Source organism: Tinamus guttatus, unplaced genomic scaffold (assembly GCF_059628265.1).
Source record: "Tinamus guttatus ecotype Peru unplaced genomic scaffold, ASM5962826v1 Tinamus_guttatus_pri_ptg000256l, whole genome shotgun sequence".
NCBI lineage: Eukaryota > Metazoa > Chordata > Aves > Tinamiformes > Tinamidae > Tinamus > Tinamus guttatus.
In genome coordinates this window covers 108,958-131,217 of record NW_028288790.1, presented here as the reverse complement: position 1 = coordinate 131,217, position 22,260 = coordinate 108,958, and the positions used below count along the sequence as shown (strand labels likewise).

General features: G+C 58.6%; 1 protein-coding gene across 1 annotated transcript in view; it reads right to left on the bottom strand.

Annotated features, from left to right (window-relative positions):
• STARD8 (StAR related lipid transfer domain containing 8) overlaps window positions 1-21,907 on the bottom strand; it is a 33,767-nt gene extending 11,860 nt beyond the window's left edge. The window contains exons 1-3 of the mRNA XM_010216878.2: window positions 21,827-21,907; window positions 2,812-2,883; window positions 836-917 (exon numbers count right to left, since the gene is read on the bottom strand). Of these exons, the coding sequence (XP_010215180.2) occupies window positions 836-917; window positions 2,812-2,883; window positions 21,827-21,881 (209 nt within the window). The 5' untranslated portion in view covers window positions 21,882-21,907. The remainder of the gene's footprint in view (window positions 1-835; window positions 918-2,811; window positions 2,884-21,826) is intronic.
• Window positions 21,908-22,260: the final 353 nt, after the last annotated feature.

The following is a 22,260-nucleotide window of genomic DNA, read 5'->3' as shown; positions in this document are numbered from 1 at the left end:
ACGAACCTACCAAAACAGACCTCAGCCTCGCAAGCCGAACTCGACTGCGGAGACGCTCCTGGCCCCGTCACCAAAGTCCCAGCTCCTGAACCCACGCGAGGGCTGCCTGCCAGCTCGCAGGCCGCACGCTGTGCCCTCATTGCTCGAAAACTCAGAATCCCTCACTGCACATTTGCTTCTATTTGCAGGTGGAAGCGCCAGATGACAACGTGAAGCTCTGCCCACAGATAGAATTTCAGGCACCCTGACCTGAATTTGCCTTGCAAACAACTGAGCAAAATCCCTTTTCCAGAGATGCGATTTCCAAAAACTGTTTTATTCTCAGAGGCTTTATCAAGCACCCTTGCAAATAAAGCTATACAAAATACGTCTGGGGGAGAAAAAGTCTCATTGACCTCAGGATCCCACGCGTGGGCAGGAGGGACGATTTGGAGCAGCTAGCAGTGGAAGAGCAGAGCATGGGTGGCTGGTACAGGAAAAATGTCTGTGTACCTGTACTTCTGCTCAGAGTTTACCTCCGACTAATCCATTTCTGAGTAGAGCTCTACAGGCTGGAGCTACCCCTACATAAAACTGAAATACAGCCCGAGCGAAAAATTCCTGGTGAACGCCTGTTCCCAAGGGGCTCTGTGTTCCAGCCGCTGCAGTTTCCCTCCCATCACACTCCATCCAACAAGCTAGCAACTTTTCCAGACTCAGAAGAACGAAGCATCAACCACCATCAAGCAACCCGTACGCTGCCGCTCGCCGTGGACGCGGCCCTTCCAGGCGCTGTTTCTCCAGCCCGCAGCCCGTTTCTCCCAGCCACACGTGGGCATGTCCCCAGGGAAGGTACCTGCACAGCGACTTGAGCGAGTCCTGGTCCAGGAAACTGTGGTCCTTCTTCACAGCGGCGATGTCAAGCGGGAATAACGAGTCTGAGGAGAGCAGCAAGAGGGAAATTAGCGACCGCCTCGAGCTGGCCCTTCCAGCAGGCGCCCCAGGCAGGCGCGAGGGCAGGAGGAGGCAGACGGCAAAAGGAGGAAGAGGAGGAGGGACGCAGAGGAGGAAGGCAGGAAAGCAGCAGAGAGGCGTGTGGGAGGCTGCATGAGCGAAAAGGAGCCAGTCGGGCTCGGTATCGAGTTGCCCGGGGAGGAGGAACTGCCCGTCTCCCCAGGCTGCTCAAAGGCGAATAGGCCAAAGGAGAGAAAAACCGCCCCGGCTCCGCAGGGATCGCTTGGGAAGTGAGTGGCAGCCACCGCTCTTCTCTCGCCTACAAGGATCAGACCCCTCCAAGGTGGAGCCACCATCATTTGCTGCCCAAATCCCACCGCACATCGGGGGCACAAAATCTGGAGCGTCTGCCCAGCTGCCTAACACACAAGAGAAAATCCCAAAGGAAGATGCTGCTGATGGCAGGTGTGCAGGAGGGCTGTGACTTCGGCCCACGGCACTTTTTGGAGCGTGGCCACCTCCCAGTTCCTGCCCAAGAGGTATTTTAGCACCCATCCACTGTGGTTTATCCAGCTAGTGCAACGCATCCACCTCGAGCCTTTGGGCTACTGCTGCGGTGATGAAAGTGGAGGACTTTTCAGGTGAGTTAGAGCAGAGCAGGAAAGTTCCCCTAGAGCCCCGCTCACATCGTCAGCCCAGGGGGAGTGGCGTGGGGCAGCAACACAGGACTTGGCCCATAACCACAAGTGTCCGGCTGTTGGTGAAGCTACCAAGTACGATCACCCAGGGAAAGCTGAGCCCTGCCAGCTGCAGGGAAAAACAGAGTGAAACACTCATAGGATGCGGAAATTTCTGCTTTGTGCACCTGGAAAAGGGTCTGGTTTATTCATAGCCTCCAGCATTTAGCACCTGATTCTTGTTTCTAGCTGCAGGCATCGCCCAGGCCAACACCTGGGGCCGTGGCCTTCCCTGCAGCCCCGGCCAGGAGGCTGCTCCCAAAATAGAGCGGGAAGCAGGGACGGAGCGGGGGGCTGGAGCAAGCCTGGAGGCGGGGGCCGGCTCAACAATAGCCACGTCCGTCCCGGCTTCCGTCCATTGTCCGGCCTGGGCCGAGCCACGCGGTGGCCGCCGCACCTGGGCCGTCCCCGCCGCCGTCCCCGCCGCGAGGGCTGCCCTGAGCGCGCGCACGCGCTGCGGCCGCTGCCGCATCCCTGCCCCGCAGCACCCCGCGCGCTCCGGCGAGGCTGCGCTCCCCGTTCACGGAGTGCTCCCCTCCCTGTCGAGCAGCACACGGGGAGGGCGCCATGCCCGGCGCTCACGGCAGGGAGGGAAACGCTCCTGCTCCACGCCGCCCGCCCTGGCCCCTGCACTGACACCCCCTGCAAGCACTTGCTCAACTCCCCCAGGGCCGGGCGCTTCCCAAAGCCCCTCTGCCCTTGGCCCGACCAGGAGCTTCCAGCAGCCCTGCCTGAAGGGGGAAAGGTCAGGAAGGCACAGGAGGTAACAGCTCGGCTGGTTTTCCGGGCCACGAGCGATTCTGAAGGCTTAAAGTTTTAACATATAATCATCTGATTAGTAAACGATCCTCTCCATCCTCTCCCCTCCCCAGCGCTCCAGTCTCTCCCTGCAGTCACCCTTGATATTTAGTTAAGATTCACAATACAGGACCCTGTGTGGGCCAGGAACGCCTTGGTCACCACGCTGGGGTGACGGGGAAGCCTCGGAGTGAAGGGAGCACCAGAAGATCCCCCCGCACCACGGCCAGCCCCAGCGCCCACAGCCGGAGCGCACCGTGCTCGGACAGACCCGGCCCTGCGCGCGGGAGATGCGCTGCCGCCGAGAAAGCCCCTCCAACCCACTGCCCATAGTGGTTCTCACCTTCATAGAGCTGGGCATACTGCGGGAAGCCGGCCGCTCGCAGCCACGCGCACGCTCGCCTGGCCTCGCTTTCTGCAAGAGAGCAAACACGGCGTGAGCGCAGCCGCCGCACGGGCCCCACGGCGCAGCCCAAGCGGCGGCTTCACGTGCACGGAGCGGCGGAGGGGACTGGTGGGGACGAGGCGGCGCGGGAGGCAGAGACAGCCAGTGCTCCGAGCGGCTCCTGGCCAAGGAGCAGCTGCCACAGCAGAAACCCCTCGGCACAGAGAGGAGGCAAAGCACGAGCGCCAGGTCTGCAAGAAAACACTTGCAAAAAAACAATTGCATTTTTTTTCCAAACTCACCACTAGAAGAGTGTTTTAGCAAGCAAGAGAGGGACATTGCTATATTTAATAATTAAAGCTACAGGCCATGATGCTGCACCGTGTCGTCCTTATCCACAAGCAGCCGTGCAGATTGCAGGTGACCCTCACCGTGGTGCCACGCTCACTGCCAAGAGGGAATGGGACCCACGGGGCTGGCCCGGCGCTGCGAGCCCCGCACAGCCAGCGCTGCAGCACATCCCGGGAGCCCAGCTTCTCACCCACGGACCCGCCGCCCGCATGTGCCCCGCAGCTGGCAGCGTCTCCTGGAAAACCCATCAGATTTACAGGACTTGAGGAGAAACAGCCCAGAGCTACAGGCACCAAAGGGAGCTGCCGCCCAGTAGCAGCAGCTCATTGCCTGCTCACATTGATATCCCTAATTGTGACACGTCTTTGCCCTAAATCATAGAAAACGTCACCAAAGTTTCCGATCCTTCCTCCTCACTCCCAGCAGCTCCCCTTAATGAGGATGGGGATGCAGGCACCTTCCCTGGGAGCATCCAGGACACTCCTAGCTCATCCACCCTCACCAGCAGCCCCAGCTAAGTGCTCGGTTGCATTTGCAAACATGAACCTACAGCTGAAATAGAAAAGCACAAAATAAGAAGTTCAGCTAAGGACAGGAAAAAAAGCCCAAGCTGTGGAGCCAAATACTTTAGAATCTGGGGGGAGTAAGTTTGGAAGAAGAACGTGAGCCAGGGTCCCACCCTCGCAGCTGACCCAGCTCTGCCCGAGCCCCACCAAACTGGACCCCTGGATACCCGATCCCACCAGACTCAGGATACAGGAGCTCCTGGAGCGTGTGGCATCCAGGAGACCAATTCCAGCCGCTGCTCCTCACCGCCCAGCACTGCTTCGGCTCACAGGGCTGTGAGCAGAGCTCCCAGCGCAACGCGGAGCGGCTCCAAGGACATGGCCCACAAGCAAAGCACATCCCGCACCTTTGCTCCGCTCCTGCCACTCCTGGCGCCCAGGAGCACAGAAACACCCGTGCTCCGATGTAGGTACCGTGTCCCGACGGCCCTGGAGAGCAACTTGCTCCCTCATCCGCAGGACAGGTAGGGCTGAGCGAGCGCGAGCTCCCACATCCCTGCACCGCCGAGCGCGGGCCGTGCTCCCAGCTCGTCCCCTGCCACCCAACACAGGTGCTGCCCCGACCCCGACTGCCCGTGGGATGCCCCGAGGCCCTGACCCTGCTTACCCTGCGGGGCGGACGCATCGAGCGGCTCAAAGAGTGCGGCCAGGCCGGTGCCGCGCGGTGCCGAGTCGCCCTCCGCGCGAGCCCGGGGCCGCTGCCTCCCGCTGCGCTGAGCGTGCACGAGCGCCGCGGGGCGCAGGGCTCCAGCCGCGGCACGGCAGGAAGCGCTGCGGGATGGCGCGGAGCAGCACGGCATGGAGCCGCACGGCACGGAGCGCTGCGGGATGGAGCAGAGCGGGATGGCGCGGAGCAGCACAGCATGGAGCGGAGCAGCACGGCAGGAGCTGCGTGCCTGGGAGCGCAGGGAACTCGGCTTCACACGGCGGCGCCGATGGAAACGTGAAGTCAGCGAACGCCCCTTCCTTCCCCTCCGTGGCGGCCAGCGGTGGCGGGCGGCTGGGCACGTCCCCCGCTCCTGCCCGCTCACTGCCCAGCTCCCCGGGGCCAGCGCTCCCGCCGTCCCAGGCACAGGGACCGTGGGCAGACCCCCCAGAGCCCCCAAGCCCCCTGCACTCCCCCAGCCCCAGAGCTGGCACCGAGCAGGTCCCCGTGCGTCCCTGTGCAGGGCCGGGTCAAGAGCTGACTTCCTCCTTCCCACCGCCCTTCCCGCTGGAGCGCTTTCCCAAGGAAATCCAGGAAACGATCTTTCCGAGCCCCGATAAGAACAGGCAGAAAATATCCCACTAATGCCCCGGCCCTTCCCAGCTGAAGGCAGCATTCCCGGCACTGCCGCCGGGAAGGGTGGTGGGAGCAGGAGTCCACGCACGGCACTGCCACCGTCACCGCAGCCCTTGTCCCATGTCCCACTGGGACCCGCAAGCGCCGCAGCAGAGCGAGACCCACCTGTGTGCAGCCCTCCTGTGCGCGCGGCCACGCGGCCCCGCTGCCCCATTGCTCCGTGGGGCTCAGAGGAGACGCGCTGGCCGCAGGGCGCGAGGGGCGGCACGAGCCATGGGGATGGTCCCCGCGCCCGGCTTGGGCGCGCTCGTGGCCTCTCCGGTGTCTAGCAAGGGCTCGTCTCGCGCGGCACCGTCCAGGGCTCTCTCGCGCTCATCTCGCCAACGAGCTATTTTCACAGCTTGCAGCGACTTACTATCTTAGAGATCTCTATTTTAAACGTGACGGAAATGATCACATCCAGATTGCATCTGGGGAGGAGCCGCGCACAGATGCGGCAGCCGCGCACGAACGCTCGGGCTCTGCCGCCTTCCAGCGGGAGCCGACGCGGGGGATGCAGAGCTCCCTGCGGCGGAGCCAGCGCGTCCCACACCCGCGCGCGGGCACGATGGCCCGGGGCTGCGGCACCACGAGCTGCTCCAGCACCCGGAGTGCGCCGGGCTCGTCCCTGCCTTCCCCCGGCCGCCCGGGCGGGCATCGACCAGCAGATAGAGCGGGATGAAGAGGAGCTTGTCTCTTGTAGCTTGGCTCTCGCAGATGTTGGGGCAAGCGGGGCTGGCTGCTTTCGGTTATTTTTAGCCGGGTTTCCTAAGAAGCCCTCGGTAATTCCCCCGGCCCGTGTGTGTGCGATCCCAGCTGCCGATACCGGCGCGAGCTCTGCGGGCCAGACGGGACAGAGCCCTCAGCACAGGCAGAGCCGCTGGGACAGCAGGGACATTCAGAACCACCGGCACTGCTCCTCGCTGGAGAAAGTCCTCAGTGCAAGAAGACCCTGAGCAGACCCCAGGTGGTCCCCGAAGACGGGAACCCTCATCAGACTTGGTGGTTTCTACTCAGAAAGGTGCCTAAGCACATAGCCATTTTCTGCGACAGCAAGCACACTATCCAAGTAGACAGGGGACCTCCACCTGATCAAGGTTCCTGATGGTCCAACCATTTATTTATTAGCTATCTGATGTGTTAATTACAGCCATTTTTGCTGTTCAAGGCACTGTGACGGCCAAGTGCTTCAGTTTCTGAAAACCCAGACAAGGAACAATATGAGAACAGCGACTCCGATCAACAAAATTAGCACTCCTTGCCCATCCTGTATCCCACCCTTTCTAAAATCCTGTATCCCACCCTTTCTAAAGCTGCACTGTTGTTTTCCTGTTGATCATCCCGGAGACCCCACGAGCTCTGCGTTTGGGCCCGGGGATGCCCTCCCTCCACACGCGGGCACCGGACAGGTGGCTCTGGGAAGGTGCCACAGGGGCCACCGCCGTGTCCCGCTGAGGAGGAAGGCGCTCCTTGGCGAGCACCACGCTCCGTTTTCTCCCCGTTTGGAAAAGGATTAGGCCCAGCACCACCAAAAAGACAATTCCAGCTGATTCCTGTCTCCAACATGCTCCAAATCCAGGGAGCTGCATCACGGCGCACGGCGCACGCTGCTCCCACCACCGCACGCGCACTGTGTTCGGCACGAAACGGGACACAAACCATCAAACCAAGCTACCTGTAAGTGCAGAGGACAGCAGCCAGCTTTGCTAAAAAGGCAGAGGATGGGGCTGCTCGGCTCTTTGCAGAGCCATCAGCTCTCAGCTCAGTGCTCTGCAGAGCTCTCAACTCTGCAACAGGCGTCTCCAGCCAACACACATTGACACTCTAACCAATATCACCTGCTCCGATTCCTCTCCTGTTCTCATCTCCTCCCTCTTTTAAATCCATAAAAAAAAAATTAAAAAATTACAACAGGAAGGAATTTCACCCTAATTTTATATGCTCCTTTAGAAGAGACCCTGGTGCTGGTCACCAGAGAAACCCCATGGAGAAGTGCTACGTCCTCGTCCTGCTGCAGCTTTCGGAGCTGCAGAGCTCTAAGCAATGCAAAGGGTCCTCCTGACTCCAGCGAGAGCTTCACGGAGCCCTGGGGCAGGGCAGCAGGCCCGCACAGAGGTGCTCTCTTCACAGGGAAGGAACACGGCCAAGTGGTCGGCAGAGGCTCCTGCTGAGCAGCGGGATTGGCACAGCTGGGACGCTGCCCTGCTCCTCTCCTGCTGCTGGGCCTTGGAAGAGGCTCTAGGAGAGAGCTCAGCCCTGGGGACGGGGGCAGCAGAGCCAGGGTGAGCTCCTGTCCCATGGCCTGTGCGCCCCTCTGTGCCCCAGGCAACGTCCCACAAAGGGAGAGCTCTAGGGCCGCTGGGGAGAAAACTACAGATCGAGCCATAAAACAAAACAATAAAAGTGGAAAAAAAGCATTAATTCTAACAAACAGCCAAATATCATCTCTCGCACAGACGCGGGTCTGCGTGTGCCAGGGCAGGATGGCTGCCCGGAGGGTCTGTCCCGCCTCGAGCAGCGGGGAATGAATCCCATGCACAGGTGCCCCCCCGTGCATGCAGGGCACACGGCCTCCGGAGCTGCAATTCCTGCCGCCGAGCTCCCATCCACCACGAACGTGCCAGAGGGGCCGGCTGGCTCCTTCCCGCTCCTCCTTCCTGCAGCTGAAGGCTGCGTCCATGCAGGTAACAGCGCCTGGGCTGCGAGAGGGCACTCGGGCACAGGCAGCACCCGGGCACTTCTCCAGCTGCTCCCGGGCCAGAGCACGGGGGCATCTGGCACACGAGGGGACGGAGGGTGGTGCAAGCCGGCGCGCAGCGGCCAGGGCTGCGCTACCAGCTTGGCTGACTGCCCAAACCAGCCCCAAAGCCCCAAAAGGCAGCAGTGCTCCAGAGAAGGAGCAGCGGGTTTGGAGCGGAGCCTGCAGCCAAGCCTGGCCTGGGCTTCACCACATCCCTGTTCCCTTCCCATAGCCGCACACCAGGCACAACACGGAACAACAGAAAAGTCGGACATCGCCTCACCCTGCATGCAAGAGCCACAGCAAAGCAGCTAGGTGCAAGGAAACCCTGTTTTCAAGAAATCGCCAACAAAAAAGCCCATTTCCAAGCTTGCCTCCTCGCAAGCACGTTCATCGGCTGAAGCCTTGCACAGAGCAGGGACACGAGCAGGCTCGCTGGGACAGAAGCTGCTAATCCCGGCTTTGTTCAGCGGAAATCGCGGATTAAGCGCAGGCAAAACCTCAGCACGAGCCCTGGGCGCCCTCAGCCCAGCCCTGCTGGCCCCACGCAGGTCACCATGCCCGGACCATTAACCTGCTCGACCACAAGTGCCCGGTTCCTCCTGGATCACGCACACGAGCCGAGTGCTGCGCGGGCACTGGGCTGCGCTGCCCCATGCCGGCGGCAGCAGGACAGGAGGGAGCGCAGGGAGGCGAGTGCAACGGGCACGGCGCTCACCCGAGTCAGGCTCTTCTCAAGCAGATCCGCTGCCCTGGGCAGCAGCTCCTGCAGAGCCCAGGCCAACAGGAGCAGGGAGAGGCTGTGGTTCCCAATTGCTAGTGGAAAAAAACGTGCTTTGAATCCCTCTGAAACGCCCCAAAGTGAAGCCTCCCGCAAGGCGCTGAGCTGGTGCTCTGGTGTCACCAGCGCAAATTCTGCAGGCCCTCAAGAGCCTTGGAGAGGACCTGAAGCTGCAGAAAAGGTGGTTCTGGGGCAGGAACCGGAGCAGCTGCCATTGAGGATGCACAGACCCAGATCCCCAAGTTGGCGACAGGCTCCGGGGCGCGCTCGGCTGCTCTGGGCCCTTGGACCCGCGTCCCTTCCAAGCACAGCAGAGCTGAGGGAAACACGGTTGACAAGCTCGGTCTCACTAAAAGCCCATAATCCTCTATAGCTCCCCGACTTGGTGTTTTTTAGCGTAAATAATTTACGGAATGAGCTGTGAGATCCCCTGGTTTGAACAGGACCTGGCAGAGGAGATTTTAGATCCAAAGTGCAGAAAGAGGCAGGCTGGAGAGCAGCAGGCTGGTAAATACATCTGCGACGAAGCCTCGGGAGGGGACGGGCGAGCGGCTGCCCAAGTCACCAGCGACCACGTGCAAAGTTTCCACCAGGGCAGGAGGAGTCGAGAGCCGCTTCCAAACGTGATCTCATGCTGCAGCGATTTCAGCAAGCGGCAGCCTCCGCGACAGCCGCACTGCCGTGGGGCTGCACAAAAGCTGCCGTGGCTGCGCTCTGGCCCTGCTCCTCGGATGCTGCTTGAGGGTACCCCAAAACAAGGAACCTCAGGTCAACCAAGAGTGCCCCAAGCGCCTTGCAAAAGCACTGCTAAAAACGAGCCAACGCCACATGTGTGTTGCAGATGAAGAGGCCAAACCTGGCTGATGCTGCAGGAACAAGCGGGGGATGAAGAACGGCTTTGAGCGGAGTTTTAACCATGGCCCAGGGGGCTCAAGCCAGCGCCTCCACAGCACGTGCTCCCACTGCCCTCCCCGCGCAGCCCTCCTACGGAAAAGCCTTGCCCATCGGCAGCCCCGGCTGCACCGTCGCGTCCTCGATGCCACCGCAGGACACCAGGCCCGGGCGCCCGCAGGGTGGAGAACGGGAGCTGCCCCCAGCCGGTGTTTTAGGGGCAGGCAGCAAGAACAGGGCCTTTCTACGTCTCCTTCACAAGCGACAGATGGGGGACCCTGGCCCTACTCATGCTGGGAGAGGCGCGGGGAGCTCCCCGAACGCCGCAGGAAGCGGCTCCCTGCAGAAACAAGGGATCGGGGCCCCAGCATGGGGAAAGTAAACACTAAAAACCAAAGGGCTGAAGGTTTTACCTGATGAATCCTCATGTTGATAACAGGCAAATATTCAAGTCAAACTCTCTTGTCTTGAGCCCACTGGGTCCTACCGCGGGTTCTAACACCAAGTTATTTCTCACCTCAGTTCTGAAGCACACGCTGATTCCCACTGGGAAACGTAGCAAGTCACTGGGCCCCAAAGGACACAGCACTACAAACACATCCCAGCTCTCCTGGTTTGCTCCTCTTGCCCTGGGAGCAGAGGCGAGACCTGCGCTGGATGCGGGATACCGGCCCCAGGACCGCGCCAAGGCTTCTGCATTCCCAATCATCACTGTCCAGACAAAATAGAGCCATTCAGATCACGCTATGGAGACAGGCTGCGGCAGCAAAGCGAGCCCTGCGACAAACCTGTGAGGCGCCAAATCCATCACCATTGTGGAAACCTGGAAACGGGAATGAAACCGCAGAACAAGGGCAGAACCCAGAGGACAAGGACCTGAGTTTTATAGAGGTGACCTGGGGCCAGTATGAGCTCCCAGCCCTTTCTCTCTTTTCCCTCCTTTTTCCCCACTGGAAGGGGACAGCACGGTGGCAGTGGGCCAAGCTCAATATGTCCCTCTCGCTATGGAGCCAACAGAAGCTGCTGGAGGGAGCCAGCCGAAAGGCTTTTGGAGAAGTAGTTTTAAAGGATGTCACAGTTTTGCAAAGAGACAAAGGAACATTAGAAAAAAAAAAATACAGAAGTGTCCTTGCCAGGAATGTGGAGAATGTCAGGGAATATTACAAAACAGGATGCAAAAGCTGGCCTCAAGCAGTGCTAGAGACTCATATGCTGGCCTGACAGTCAAGATGTTAAATCCTGGTGCAAGGCTAGCGATGCAGCTACCCTGGGAATTGCAGACTTGGCTCGTCCTGCTTGGTCCCATCTGTGTGTGCGCCAGAGGAGTCAGCAAGTGACCTCTGCTTGGGTCTCCTCTGCCCCCCTTTCCGCAGACATGGAGGTTTCTGCATACGGCAGCACTTTCTGAGCAGCGAAGGCAAACAGAGCTTCGTGGGACACAGCTGCGGACAACAGCTTCACTGCAGATGGAGACCTGAGAATCCAACGGAGAGAACTGGGTTCATCCACAGTTGAAGAGTTAGTCCTGAATCCCAGCCATTTGCTTTAAGCGCTAGGAAATACTTCTCAGGGATGGTTTAAACATCTTCCTTCACCATTTTTACCAGTTAACCGTGTATATAACCAAGTTTCGCGCAGACTCCCAGCCCCTCCGCAGCCACTCAGGCTGGAGGGAAGTCGTGACGCTGCAAGCACCAGGGCTGCCACAGACAGCAAGGTCAGGAGCACAGGAAGACTCGTTAGGGTCAGGCCTAAGGAGAAGCCAACGAGGCAGAAGAGAGCAGGAAGCCCTAATTCAACACACCAACCGTTTGCAACAGCAGCACAGAAAACAGAGGCCAGTTCCTGGCAAAGTACGTGCCTTTTGGCGGGAATGAACATGTTTTTTCCAGCTTCCCTTCCATGTGAAAGTCCCTCTTTAAGTTAAAGATTTGTCACACCAAGATCTGCTTGGGGTTTTTTGCCTGGCTGAGTATTGACCCGGCCAAACACAAAGGTTTTACTTATGCTCGCAGCCGGAAGGGCAAGAGCCGCAGATGAGAGGGCACAGGCGTCCACAGCAAATGCCTCTCTGAACGAGGAACTTGCACATGGGGAACAGTGACAAAGACTCCAGCCCACGCTTGGTGCCTTCCAGGGGGTTTCTTAGGAAAATTTTGCTCCAAAGACAGACATCCTGGAATCTTCCCCTAAAACCACACACAGAAAAACTCTCCAACAAAATTCCTGCAACCAATGGCTAAGGATGCAATCAGCAGTGCAGCCACCTGCTTCCCACGGCATCCCGGGACATTCCCCCTTGCAGAGCGCTTGCGCACTGCGCTTGGTGCACGGGCACAGGTCAAAGGAGGCTTTCCAGAGGCTCGCGTGGCTCTCCCTGGTTAGGAAGTGCCTGCAGGCAGGCACCAAACCCCGCTCACACCCCAGCAAGCACCTACACGTGTCCCGCCTGTGCGTGTGCCGCCTGCACACGGTGTCTCATCTGCAAGCAGCATCCCACCCGCATGAGCATCCCACCCGTGATCCACATGCCCCTGCCGCGGGCCCTGCCTGCATCCTGTGCACGGCTCCTGCAAGCACCCGCACTACCCCCACGGGCAAATTTCTACTGCGTTCCCTTTTTTGTCCCTCAGAACAATGCCATTAAAAGCTCTCACCTTCTAAAGAAGGGCTCCTTTTTCAGACTCATTAGCATGCAGCAACTCTCTGGTGACATTTCTGAGGAAAACCGTCACCACAAAGCCACCACCTCAGAAGCGCACGGTAGCATCACTTGCAGTAAATCAGTCAGCTCATATCCTTCCAAAACTATCTGCGTCTATTTTTATGAGTTGCTTATTTTTGCCTCACACACTAATGATCTCTGAAGAGCCTCAAAACCTGCAATTAACACTCAGTTCTCAGGAGCGATTAGAGAACCAAGCGTGGAGCTGCTTGGAAAGGGCTGGTTATGGGAGGTGCCAAGGCCAGAGCTGTGCCCATTTCGGAGCCGCTGCAGCCACTCGCCCGGGCACGGGCCTCCCAGCTACCCCCTTCAAAGCAAAGCGACGACAGACAGAAGGGGAATGACTCACATTAGAAAACTGGAAAAGAAATGACAAAGCCACTATTGTAACATTCAATATCCCGCGCGGCTTAGAAGCCTGGCAAAGAAACAAGAGTGCCTCAATAATCTGCAAAACACAGAATTGCACAACATCAAGATACATTTATCTGCTGTCTTCACACCATTCACAGGCACGGCTCCTGCTCCAGGAGGGACAAAAGCGCCGGTAAAACAGGTAATTTCACAGAATCATAGAATGCTTAAGGTTGGAAGGGACCTCTGGAGGTCATCTAGTCCAACCCCCCTGCACACACAGGGTCACCTAGAGCACGTGGCACAGGGCTGCATCCAAGGGGGTTTGAAGATCTCCAGGGAAGGAGACTCCACAACCTCTCTGGGCAGCCTGCTCCAATGCTCTGTCACCCTCACTGTTAAGAATTTTTTCCTTAAGTTCCTGTGGAAGTTTTGATGCTTCAGTTTCTGGCTGTTTCTTCTAGTTCTGTTCGTGGCCACCAGTGAAAAGGGGCCAGCACCATCCTCCTCACTGCCTCCCTTGAGGTACTTATAGACACTGATTAGATCAAAGTCGTTGGGCAGGTGAGCGACTCTGCCAAGGCAGCCAGAGATCGCCAAAGCCACCACTGATCACTGCATTTACTCTTAATATGGAGAATCTGGATCACAGAGACTGCAGGTCCCACAGGACAGGACTCGTCCTGCCCCAGAGCGCGCAGTCGGCAAGGGCCGTCACCGCCAGCACAGACACTCTCCGTGCACCATCTTCCTCCCTCTTTGGGGACGAACGACTGAGTTGCAGTGAACCTTATCAAACACTCATCATTGAAACTACTGACCTTACTCGAAGGGTCCCGACCAAAGGCAGAGGTGAGGCAGGGGCGCCCAGGTGTCCCGGAGGGGCTGACGATGCCACCCCCCTCAAAGCGGAGCGGCCACCTCAAGGCACGAAGGAGCCGGAGGAGCCACGAGGGGATGAGGCGCCGGGCGCAGCGAGCGGGCAGGAAGGAAGAGCGTCAAACTGCGGAGCGTTGCCAAGGGCTTGGCGCCGCTTCCGCAGCGGCAGCTCTGCAGAACTCATGAATGAACGGCCGCTTGCAGCACGGCCCGGAGCGGGCGGTCACAGAAAAGCACCTTCTCGTGGAAAAAAAAAGAAAAAGAAAACACATCGCAGCACCACCGTTCTCCTTAGGCAGGTGAAGGAGCTCCAGGGAACACGGCGAGCAAGGCCCCGTGCCCCGGCCGCTGGCGAAGGGCCCATGTCCCAGCGCGGCTTCCTGCCCGCCGCCGGCTCCGCGGAAGGGCCCGCGGCACACCCAGCTCCGCGGGAAGCTCTCCCGCAGGCCGCTGAAAAGCCACCTCATCCCGAGCGCAACGAGCCCCGGCGCCGTGTCCCGCTGCCCCGAGCTGCCGCCTGCTCCGGCCTCGCCGAGGCGCCGCTCACGGGCACGGCGGGTGGCCCAGCTCCACCATGGAGCACGAGGTACAAACGCTTCAACTCTCCAGCACAATCTGATCAAAAATCTTCTTCCTTGACCTTGCCTTTAATTCCATGCTATGTGTCCTGCAGCCACAGCAGAGACCCTTGGCCTGCGTTGGCGATGGCCCAAGGAGGACAGCGCTAGGAACAGTGCTCAGCAGCACAACCATCTCTTCTCTGGGATTTACCCACGGAGGAACCATACCCTGGCCCTGCCCAGGAGTGCTCTGAGCACCCGTGGAGAGGAGGCACCCATGGGACCGCACGGAGCTGGGCCCTGCCCCATAGCAGCCAGGGGCAGCCAGGCGGCAGCGCAATCCGGGCTCAGGGCCTCTTCCCCATCATCTCCAGGCACTCCCAGGACCGTCCTCCCGCCTGACACCCTTGGGGAGCCGCGGGAAGAAGCTCCTCAGGCGTCCAGGTGGCACTCGCGATCCCTCTTCTCTGTCCCGAGAGAGCCAGGGCTCAAAGTCACCCTGCGGAAAAGGTCAAGGACCAACCTGGAGCCTCCCCAGCTGCTGCCTGTCCCCGGGCCAAGCAAAGGGCAATTTGCAGCTCTTTACTCTCAAAGCTGAGGCTTTGCCTGCCGCCCACTTTAACTGCGATAGGAGATAAGAGCAGCCTCCTGTTTCACTGATAACTGCCCCTGTCCTGCTGGTAGTTGTTGCTCAAGCAGACGGCTGTTTTCTTAAGTCACCTTTGCTATTTAACTATCCTACAGAAAATCAAATCAAACTTTTTTGCTTTCTGCATCTAACGCTTAAAGTTGGAGACAACAGACAAGTTCTATCAGATGATACTTTCCAACTACCTAACAGGGATAACTACGGTGTGAAAGGCTGCATGCTTCAAACTTTGAGCACTATTTTCAAAATTTTAGTCAGAAAAACTTAACAGCTGCAAACCAAAAAGAGGGAAAGAGCAAATGCAGACAAAGCCAAAGCATTTTGACATAGAAACATGGGATTTTCAGCATCACATGAAGCAGCTCTGTTGCGCTGATAGTATGTGCTGAGCAAACAAGGGGCACAGACACCACGAAAGTCTTTTCTTCCTCCACGCTTTTATGACAGGTAATTCTGATTTAGGGCTCAACAACTTTCCAGCAAACACATTCACAACTCTCCCATTCAGAGAGGGATAACAAACTGTAAAAAACTCTCAAAAATGTCATTCTTTCTTCAAAGACCCAGAAGGGCAACACAGGTCACTCGGCTTCTTGGAGCCCTGCACCTTTTCCCAACACCCTGAGAAAGATAAAATATATAAAATTAGTTCTGTTCTCTAAAAGGGAGGGAGCCACAAGACATCTTTAGACAAAATCAGAATTTGATGGTTTAAATATCACATTTGGCATAAATGCCTGGAATGAGCGAAAGCTCCAGGCTCTTGCCCTGCTCTCTGCTCGTCCCGGCAGCAGCTCCAGCGGGAGGCCCGGCCTCGCTAACAGCACCTGGCAGAGACCTCCAAGATGCTGCTGCAAGCGCTGCAGTCAGGACGTTGGCAATGATGCGGGGCCTTTCCTGATGGGAATAACCCCTTCCCACAGATCGACAGCACTTCGCTTGATCAACCCTCTGCCTTGGTTCCTTCCCCTTTTGCAATGCAAATGCTACCAGCAGAGCAGACACTTGTACTTGCTGCGTCCGAGAGGAGAGGCAGCCCTCAGCACCGTCTCAAGAGTGGACGAACTTAACAGAAAAGCAGGAGCCCAATCAGAGTTCGCATCCTCCAGCGCCAAATCTGGCACACTGCCTCCCTACCCTAGGGAAGGAGGCAGCCTCCAGCGAGCCTCTAAAGTGTTTTCCAAGGATATCGACCAAACCAGCGTCACCAGTGGCAGCGTGGCAGCTGGTGCATCGCCCAGCTGGGACGGCGCTGCTCAGGGTGCCGGTGCTCGGCCCCGCCACCGCTGGCCCCAACGGATCCGGGGCCAGGAGCCAGCGCGGAACAATGGAAACCATTTACAGGCAGGAAGCTGCATCTGCTGCATGAAACGCTATCTTCAAACAAGACGTGTTTGGATAACTCCAGTTTCATAACTCGCCTCTTCCGATGTTAGGAAATCACAGTAATAAAAAGAAAACAAAATAGAGGAGAACAAACTTGGCATGTGGAACAATGGGAGAATTGCTTGAAACTCCAAGTCTCACTCGGAGGCGAGGCCAGGCCACTACACCTTCCCGAAGGGCAGCAAGGGCTCCTGCATCCAGCTCCAAGGCCTTTGCACAGGAGTAGTCACCTGATCCAGTATCCATGGGGAAAGCCTTCAATCTGCAGTGCAAACACCAACAGCAAAGCAATTCTGATGGTCTTAATGTTTGCTGGCTTGTTTGTTTTAACAGAAACCAAAGTTATCTTGGGGAAAAAAAAGGAAAATTAGAGAGGTGGTCCATGATGAGTCTTACAATCTGGGGTCTGGCAGGACTCACTGTTGTCACCACAGAGGTGTCGGGTGGGAAGGGTTGACACCCTTGTGCGCTCACCTTGGCACTGACCGTGCTTGGGCAGGGGAACACTGCTAATTCCTGCTGTTAATTACGTGCCTTTTGGCAGAGATAGGTGCCAACCTAAAAACCGTTACAGAAGCTGTAGAGATTCTTGATGGTGACTCAGCAGGTGGCTGGTTGGCAGGTAGAAGGAAGGAGAAGGAAGACCCGGTGCACATGAAGGAGCAGGTGCCCGGCGCAGTGAATGAGCGTGGCCAGGGACGGGGGGGTTAAACCTGGGCAGCACCTCACGGGCTCCGCTTGGTAACGGGATTTGCTTCCTATTTTTAAACACTGAGGCTTTAATGTAAGTCAGGGCTTGCTGTTCCCCGGCCAGCTTCTCTCAGTTGTTTGCTCTGACCCATCTGTGCAAATGTGTATTTTGGACCGCTAACACCCCCGTGCGAACGGCTGCGCACCCAGCGCCGTAGCAGATCTCCCCTGGCCGGGACGGAGCTGCTGGGAGCGCGGGGAGCTCGCGGGGAGCGGGGAGCTCGCGGGGACACCGGGCGCCTCCCGCCACCCCGGGGTTCCTGCTGCTCCCAGGGCCGGTCCCCGAACGGCCCCTCCTGCTGCTGCCACGTGGGTCACTTGGAGCAGGAGCCGTGGGCTCAGGCCCCTCGTCCCCCTCCCCAGCACTGTCCTCTCCCCACCCCTCTCCCCAATCCAAATATAAACTTGCTTACAGGAAATGCCTTAAAGAAAAGGCACCTCCCTGAGGCCCGAAGAATGCCCAGAAAATAAACTGTCTCTGGACATGGAGGAAATGGCTTAAAAAAAAAAAAATCATGCTCCAGAGCCGCTTTAACCCCTTCAGGCCCTGCTCCAAACCCAGCACCCACTGGACCCGCTCCCTGGGGACCTGCAGATCTCGGCCAGCTGGATGAGGGGATCCCCTGCCCGAGGTCCCCGTCCCTTGTGCCACCACCGCGTCTCCAGCACAATGATCCCGAATGCACAGCCAGGCCCAAGCTCTCCTGGGGACAGGGAAGCACTGGCACCTTCCTCCTGCCCCAGCCCCGCTCCCACACGGGGAGCATCCACGTGGGGAGCAGAAGCGGGACCAGCCGGGCCCCTCCTGCCGCAGCCCCCAGCCGCATCCACGGTCCCCCATGGCCCCCACCACATCCCAGGGACAGGGACTTCCTAGCGCTACTTCCTGAAGGATACGATGAGCCTTAGCGAGCCCCGAAGTTACCCTGTGAGGCACCTCAGCCCATGTCACCCAAGTGGCTCCTGAGGAGGCGTTAGGCCATGTTACCACTGGACACTATTCCAGAGCCTCGTGCGGATGGCCAGGCAGGAGCAGAGCCAGCGGGAAGGCAGGAGCCGGGTGCCAGGCCAGGCTGCAGGTGTCCCTGCAGCAACGGCACCGTCCAGAGCCCGGAGCTCAGAGCACGGCCCTTCCCGGCCCACATGCACCCCAGAGCTCTGCGCTCCCTGCGCGCAAAGCAGCCCGCGAGGAAGCACAGAAACTGCTTTCCTACTAGTGCCCCTTCAAAAGAGAGGAGAAAAAAAAGAAAAAAAAAAAAAAAGCAAGAAAGGTAAAAGAAATCTAGGAAACGCAGCTCTGAGCTGTCTCAGAGCAGAAGCGGTTCAAGGGTTTGGGCATCTCTAATAAAGCAGCACAGGGAAAGCAAGAGCGAGCGCCACTTCCCGGCCTCCCGGGAGGCTGCCCGTGGGGGAGGCCGCGGCAGAGCTGCCCCCACGGCAGCGGGCGCCGGCGGCTCCCTGCGGGACCGGCCTGCAGGGCTCCCAGCTGCGCCCATCGCGCTGGGAGGACCCGGGGCACCTGCGCAGCCCCGCGCAGCCCTGCAGGGCCCACGTCGAGTTGGGCAATGCGGGATGCCAGCCCCGTGCCCCCTCGCCGCAGCGGGACGTTCAGCCTCCCCGAGGGTGCCCCTTGCAAACGCTCAAACGCTGTGCTCGGGCCGGGGACTCTCAGCTGCACAGAGCAGCTTGATGCGGTTCAGCTGCTGCTGCAGAACATCTGCACTTTCTCCCCTTCCAAGGCAGCACTGGAGGAGCAGCGCCCGGAGCGCAGGCAGGGAAGTGGGAACCGCCACTGGGATGCCTGGGAAGGGAGGACAAAGCAGAGCGCTGCAGGTCTGGGCCCGAGCAGAGCCCCTGTCCTGCGCCGCATCCCCTGCCGCTGCTGCACAGTTTGAAGGATGGACATGGAGCCAGGACACTGCTGCTGGCTAGAATACGAACACTAATGGCACAGAGCTTCATTTCCCAGGAAATAACAGTCTGATAGGTGCCACACAGACTGTGGGGACATGGCAGGGAGGAGGGACCGCAATGCAGACCACCTGGAGACCTGTGCTTGTAGAACTGCCATCGCCTGAAGCGCCAGCACACACTCTCTGCAGCAAATACTGCTACACTGTGCAAGGGACACGCTGCACTGGAGCACGAAAACCCTCAGGAGGGGCCATGACACAGGGCTTGGAGGGAGCAGGGCACGTTCCACCCTGGCACCTCTTCCATGGGGCAGCTACTCCTGCAGCACAGCAGGAACGTTGCAATGCCCAGTAGCGAGGCTTGTAAGTTATTTATTTGGCCTCCAGTTGGATTTCTGCAACTTGCTGGCACATTACCAGTTACGTTATCAGATTGCCACAACACAGAATTCAGTAATTCCTGTAGCAGGACAAGAGCCTGGGAGGATAAGGTGACAGACACACAGCTCCTGTCCCCACCTCTGCGAGACGATCCCCGCAAGGCAGCCTGCCAGCGAGGGGGACCTGGATGTTACAGAAAGGAGACTCTGCAAATGCCCAGCAGCAGCACCCTCTGCTCCTCACCAGCACCGAAAGGGCAGACCCAGACACACTATTCTGGGAGATACAAAGCAGAGGTGATCTTAAAGCCAAGGGACACCAAGTGACACATCTGAGAGATGGACACGTCAGGGCTGAATGAAATAAAAAAGGACAGAAAACACATTGTTAAGGACACACAGAATTTAACATAGCCCATAAGCAAAACGGGCTGCCATCTGCCAGGAAAATACCCTCTGGCCGGGGAAGAAATGGGGAGGTGAGGAGGGGAGCAGAGCAAGGCAGGGACGTTATGGACCTGTTTTCCTATACGGACCACCTCAGGCATGCTAAGACCTTAAAGCTTTTCCCTAGCCGCTGCTCCCTAAATTCTTCCTCCTCACCCCATGACCCTGATGCAGTGACCAAGTGAGCACTGAGTCACCAGCGAGTGCCCTGTCCCCGCAGTCTTGTGACACGTCCGCTGACTGCAGCCCAGTTTGGTGCAACAAGGGAACCCGCCGTCACTGCTGCTCTCCTCAGAGAGAGGCCCCAAATGGGACCTTTTTCCCTGACTTTTGCAGCAGGGCCTCCTCCTCTCCTGCTCTCCCTTTCTGTTACGGTTTCTGTTCTCTCTTTTCCAACACCGTGCCTGGTGCTCCCTGTCTTGGCCAGCACGCTGGCCTGGCAGGAGGGACACGGCAGGCAGGGCGGGATGCGGCTCCTGCAAACCCCATGCTCCGGCAGCCAGGGAGAACAGGAATCCGTCACCTGCCTTGTGGGGAGACCAGCTCACAGGTGAGGAGGATCCTCTCCCACATCTGCCCCACACGCGGCACCAGCAGCTCCTGCGCAACAAGCGTGGGGAAGCTGAACGCGTCGCCGAGCCCCAGCGCTCTGCGCAAGCCAAACGCTCTCATCCCACCAGCCTTTGAACATCGGCATCAAAGGCTGCTCCAAAAGGGTGATTAAATCCAAATGAGCCAGCTCCTTCCAGGCCCCGCGCGCACGTTGCAGTCAGATGCTCCCTCCGAGATAAGGGCAGGAAATCCCCGGCAAGGCGAGCACAGCGGTTCGGCCACCCTGGGAGGAGCTCCGGGTCCGGATCCTGCCACGCATGGCGAGCCCAAGCCTTCCCCATGGCGTAGGTGGAGCCCCAGATGGTCTCCACCAGATCCAGACCCCTGGGAACCAGGGAAAGAAGGCCCAGGTGCTCAAGGTGCCTGCCTGGGAGTTTGGTTTCGTGGAGGAGATATCCTGTCTTGGAAGGTCTGCACGGAAGGCTATGACCTCATGAAAATCCCTACTCATTCCCACAAGATAACTAAATTTGGGTGAACAGGAGGAAAGGCAATGGGAGGACATGAGAGGGCAACACACTGGCCACCACCCTCCAGCTGGAGCTGCAGGGAGGTTACGGACACTCCTCCCAGCTCCAGCTCCGCTGAACACCCACCCCGTCCTGCAGCCCCTGAACTCTGCAGCCGGGTGAGCACCCGGGCGCAGCCACACGCTGCTGCTCCCACGGCCACGCGCTCCTGCTGCTTTCTCTGCACTCCGTGCAGCCATCGTGGTTGCACCGGTGAATATTTTCCAGTCAGGTTAGCTCCCAAAACCCATGCACTTCCTAGATCCAGTGCAAAGCAGGGGGGACTGGCTCTCTCGGTCCCAGCCTGAAGTTCAGCAGCTGCGCGAGATGCGGCCTCAGCGCGCGCTGACCCAGCACGGCCAAGACGCTCTGCCGGTCCCAAGTATCCCCGTGTGGAACCAGGAGCCACCAGCCTGGGTTCCCGGCTGCATCTGCAGCATGGGCACCAGGAAAGCAGGAGAAAACAGCTGCTAATCTCACTGACTACAGAGCAGGAAAAGAACTTGGGATGGTAAGGAGCCTTATTGCAGTGAGATGGGAAGTAGCCAACACCCGGGGGCACTTTCTCATTACGGAAAGATCCCCCAGGCAGTTCTGGTTATTAAAGTGCCTTCCCAGCAGCCGTTAACACTTACTCAGGCCTGGGTGACAAGTGCCCTGCTCAGATAAGGAGCCCTGAACAAACAGCTCGGTGGCCATCCCTGCACGGCCACGTGGCGAGGGGACCGTGTCAATGATTAACCGGGACAGGCCTGCGATGCCTGGAAACGGGGAAGGAGACAGGGAAGGAGAGCGGGCTGGGAGACATCTGCCCAGAGACGTGAGAGTAGCTGGGATTAGCAATCCCGGTGAGCCCATGCGGGAATGACGCGGAGCTGCAAGGAGCCAGCGCGGGTGCCGGGCAGGAAGGGAGAAGGCGGCGCAGCCGGCGCGCGCCCGGACACTGCCGGGGCGGCAGATGAGAGCACCAAGGGTGCTCACGCCAGCCTGCAAAACTGCAAAAATGCACCAGATGGATCAACTGAAAAGAGAGGATTACATGAAAAATAAAAAATAAACAGGAAAAACAAAATAATTCCTGATGAAAACAGAGAAAAGGACTCTGTCTCTTTAAGCTCCTGCTGGCTGCCCTGTGGTCTGGCCAAGTTAATGTAATTACCTGGAGGTGACTTTGAGGAGGACGTGCACAAGGAGGGTTGTTGTGGCTCAATCATTAACCGCCCCGAGCCCCTGTCTTGGCTGGAATGTGGCTGCCCTGCCTGGCGCTCCGGTGGAGCCCTGACGGAGCCAACAGCTCCAGCGCATCCTTTATCCCACCCCTAAATCCATCCCCCAAGCTGCTCCTCTCCCCTTGCACACACATCCAAAATCCCTGAACCTCAGCCCAAGCCCCGACCCATCCCGGGAGCTCTCTGATGTTTAGGAGAAGCTGCCCGATCAGCCTCGCCATGCTGCCCTGCTCTCCAGCGGATCCAGGGCCAGGAGGATGGTTTCCAGCACCCTGGATGCTCTCTCCATCTTTCCAGATCTCTTCTTCTATCACTTCCCATTGCTGCATGGTCAGCGATGTGCACGGTGCAGTTATCCTGGAGC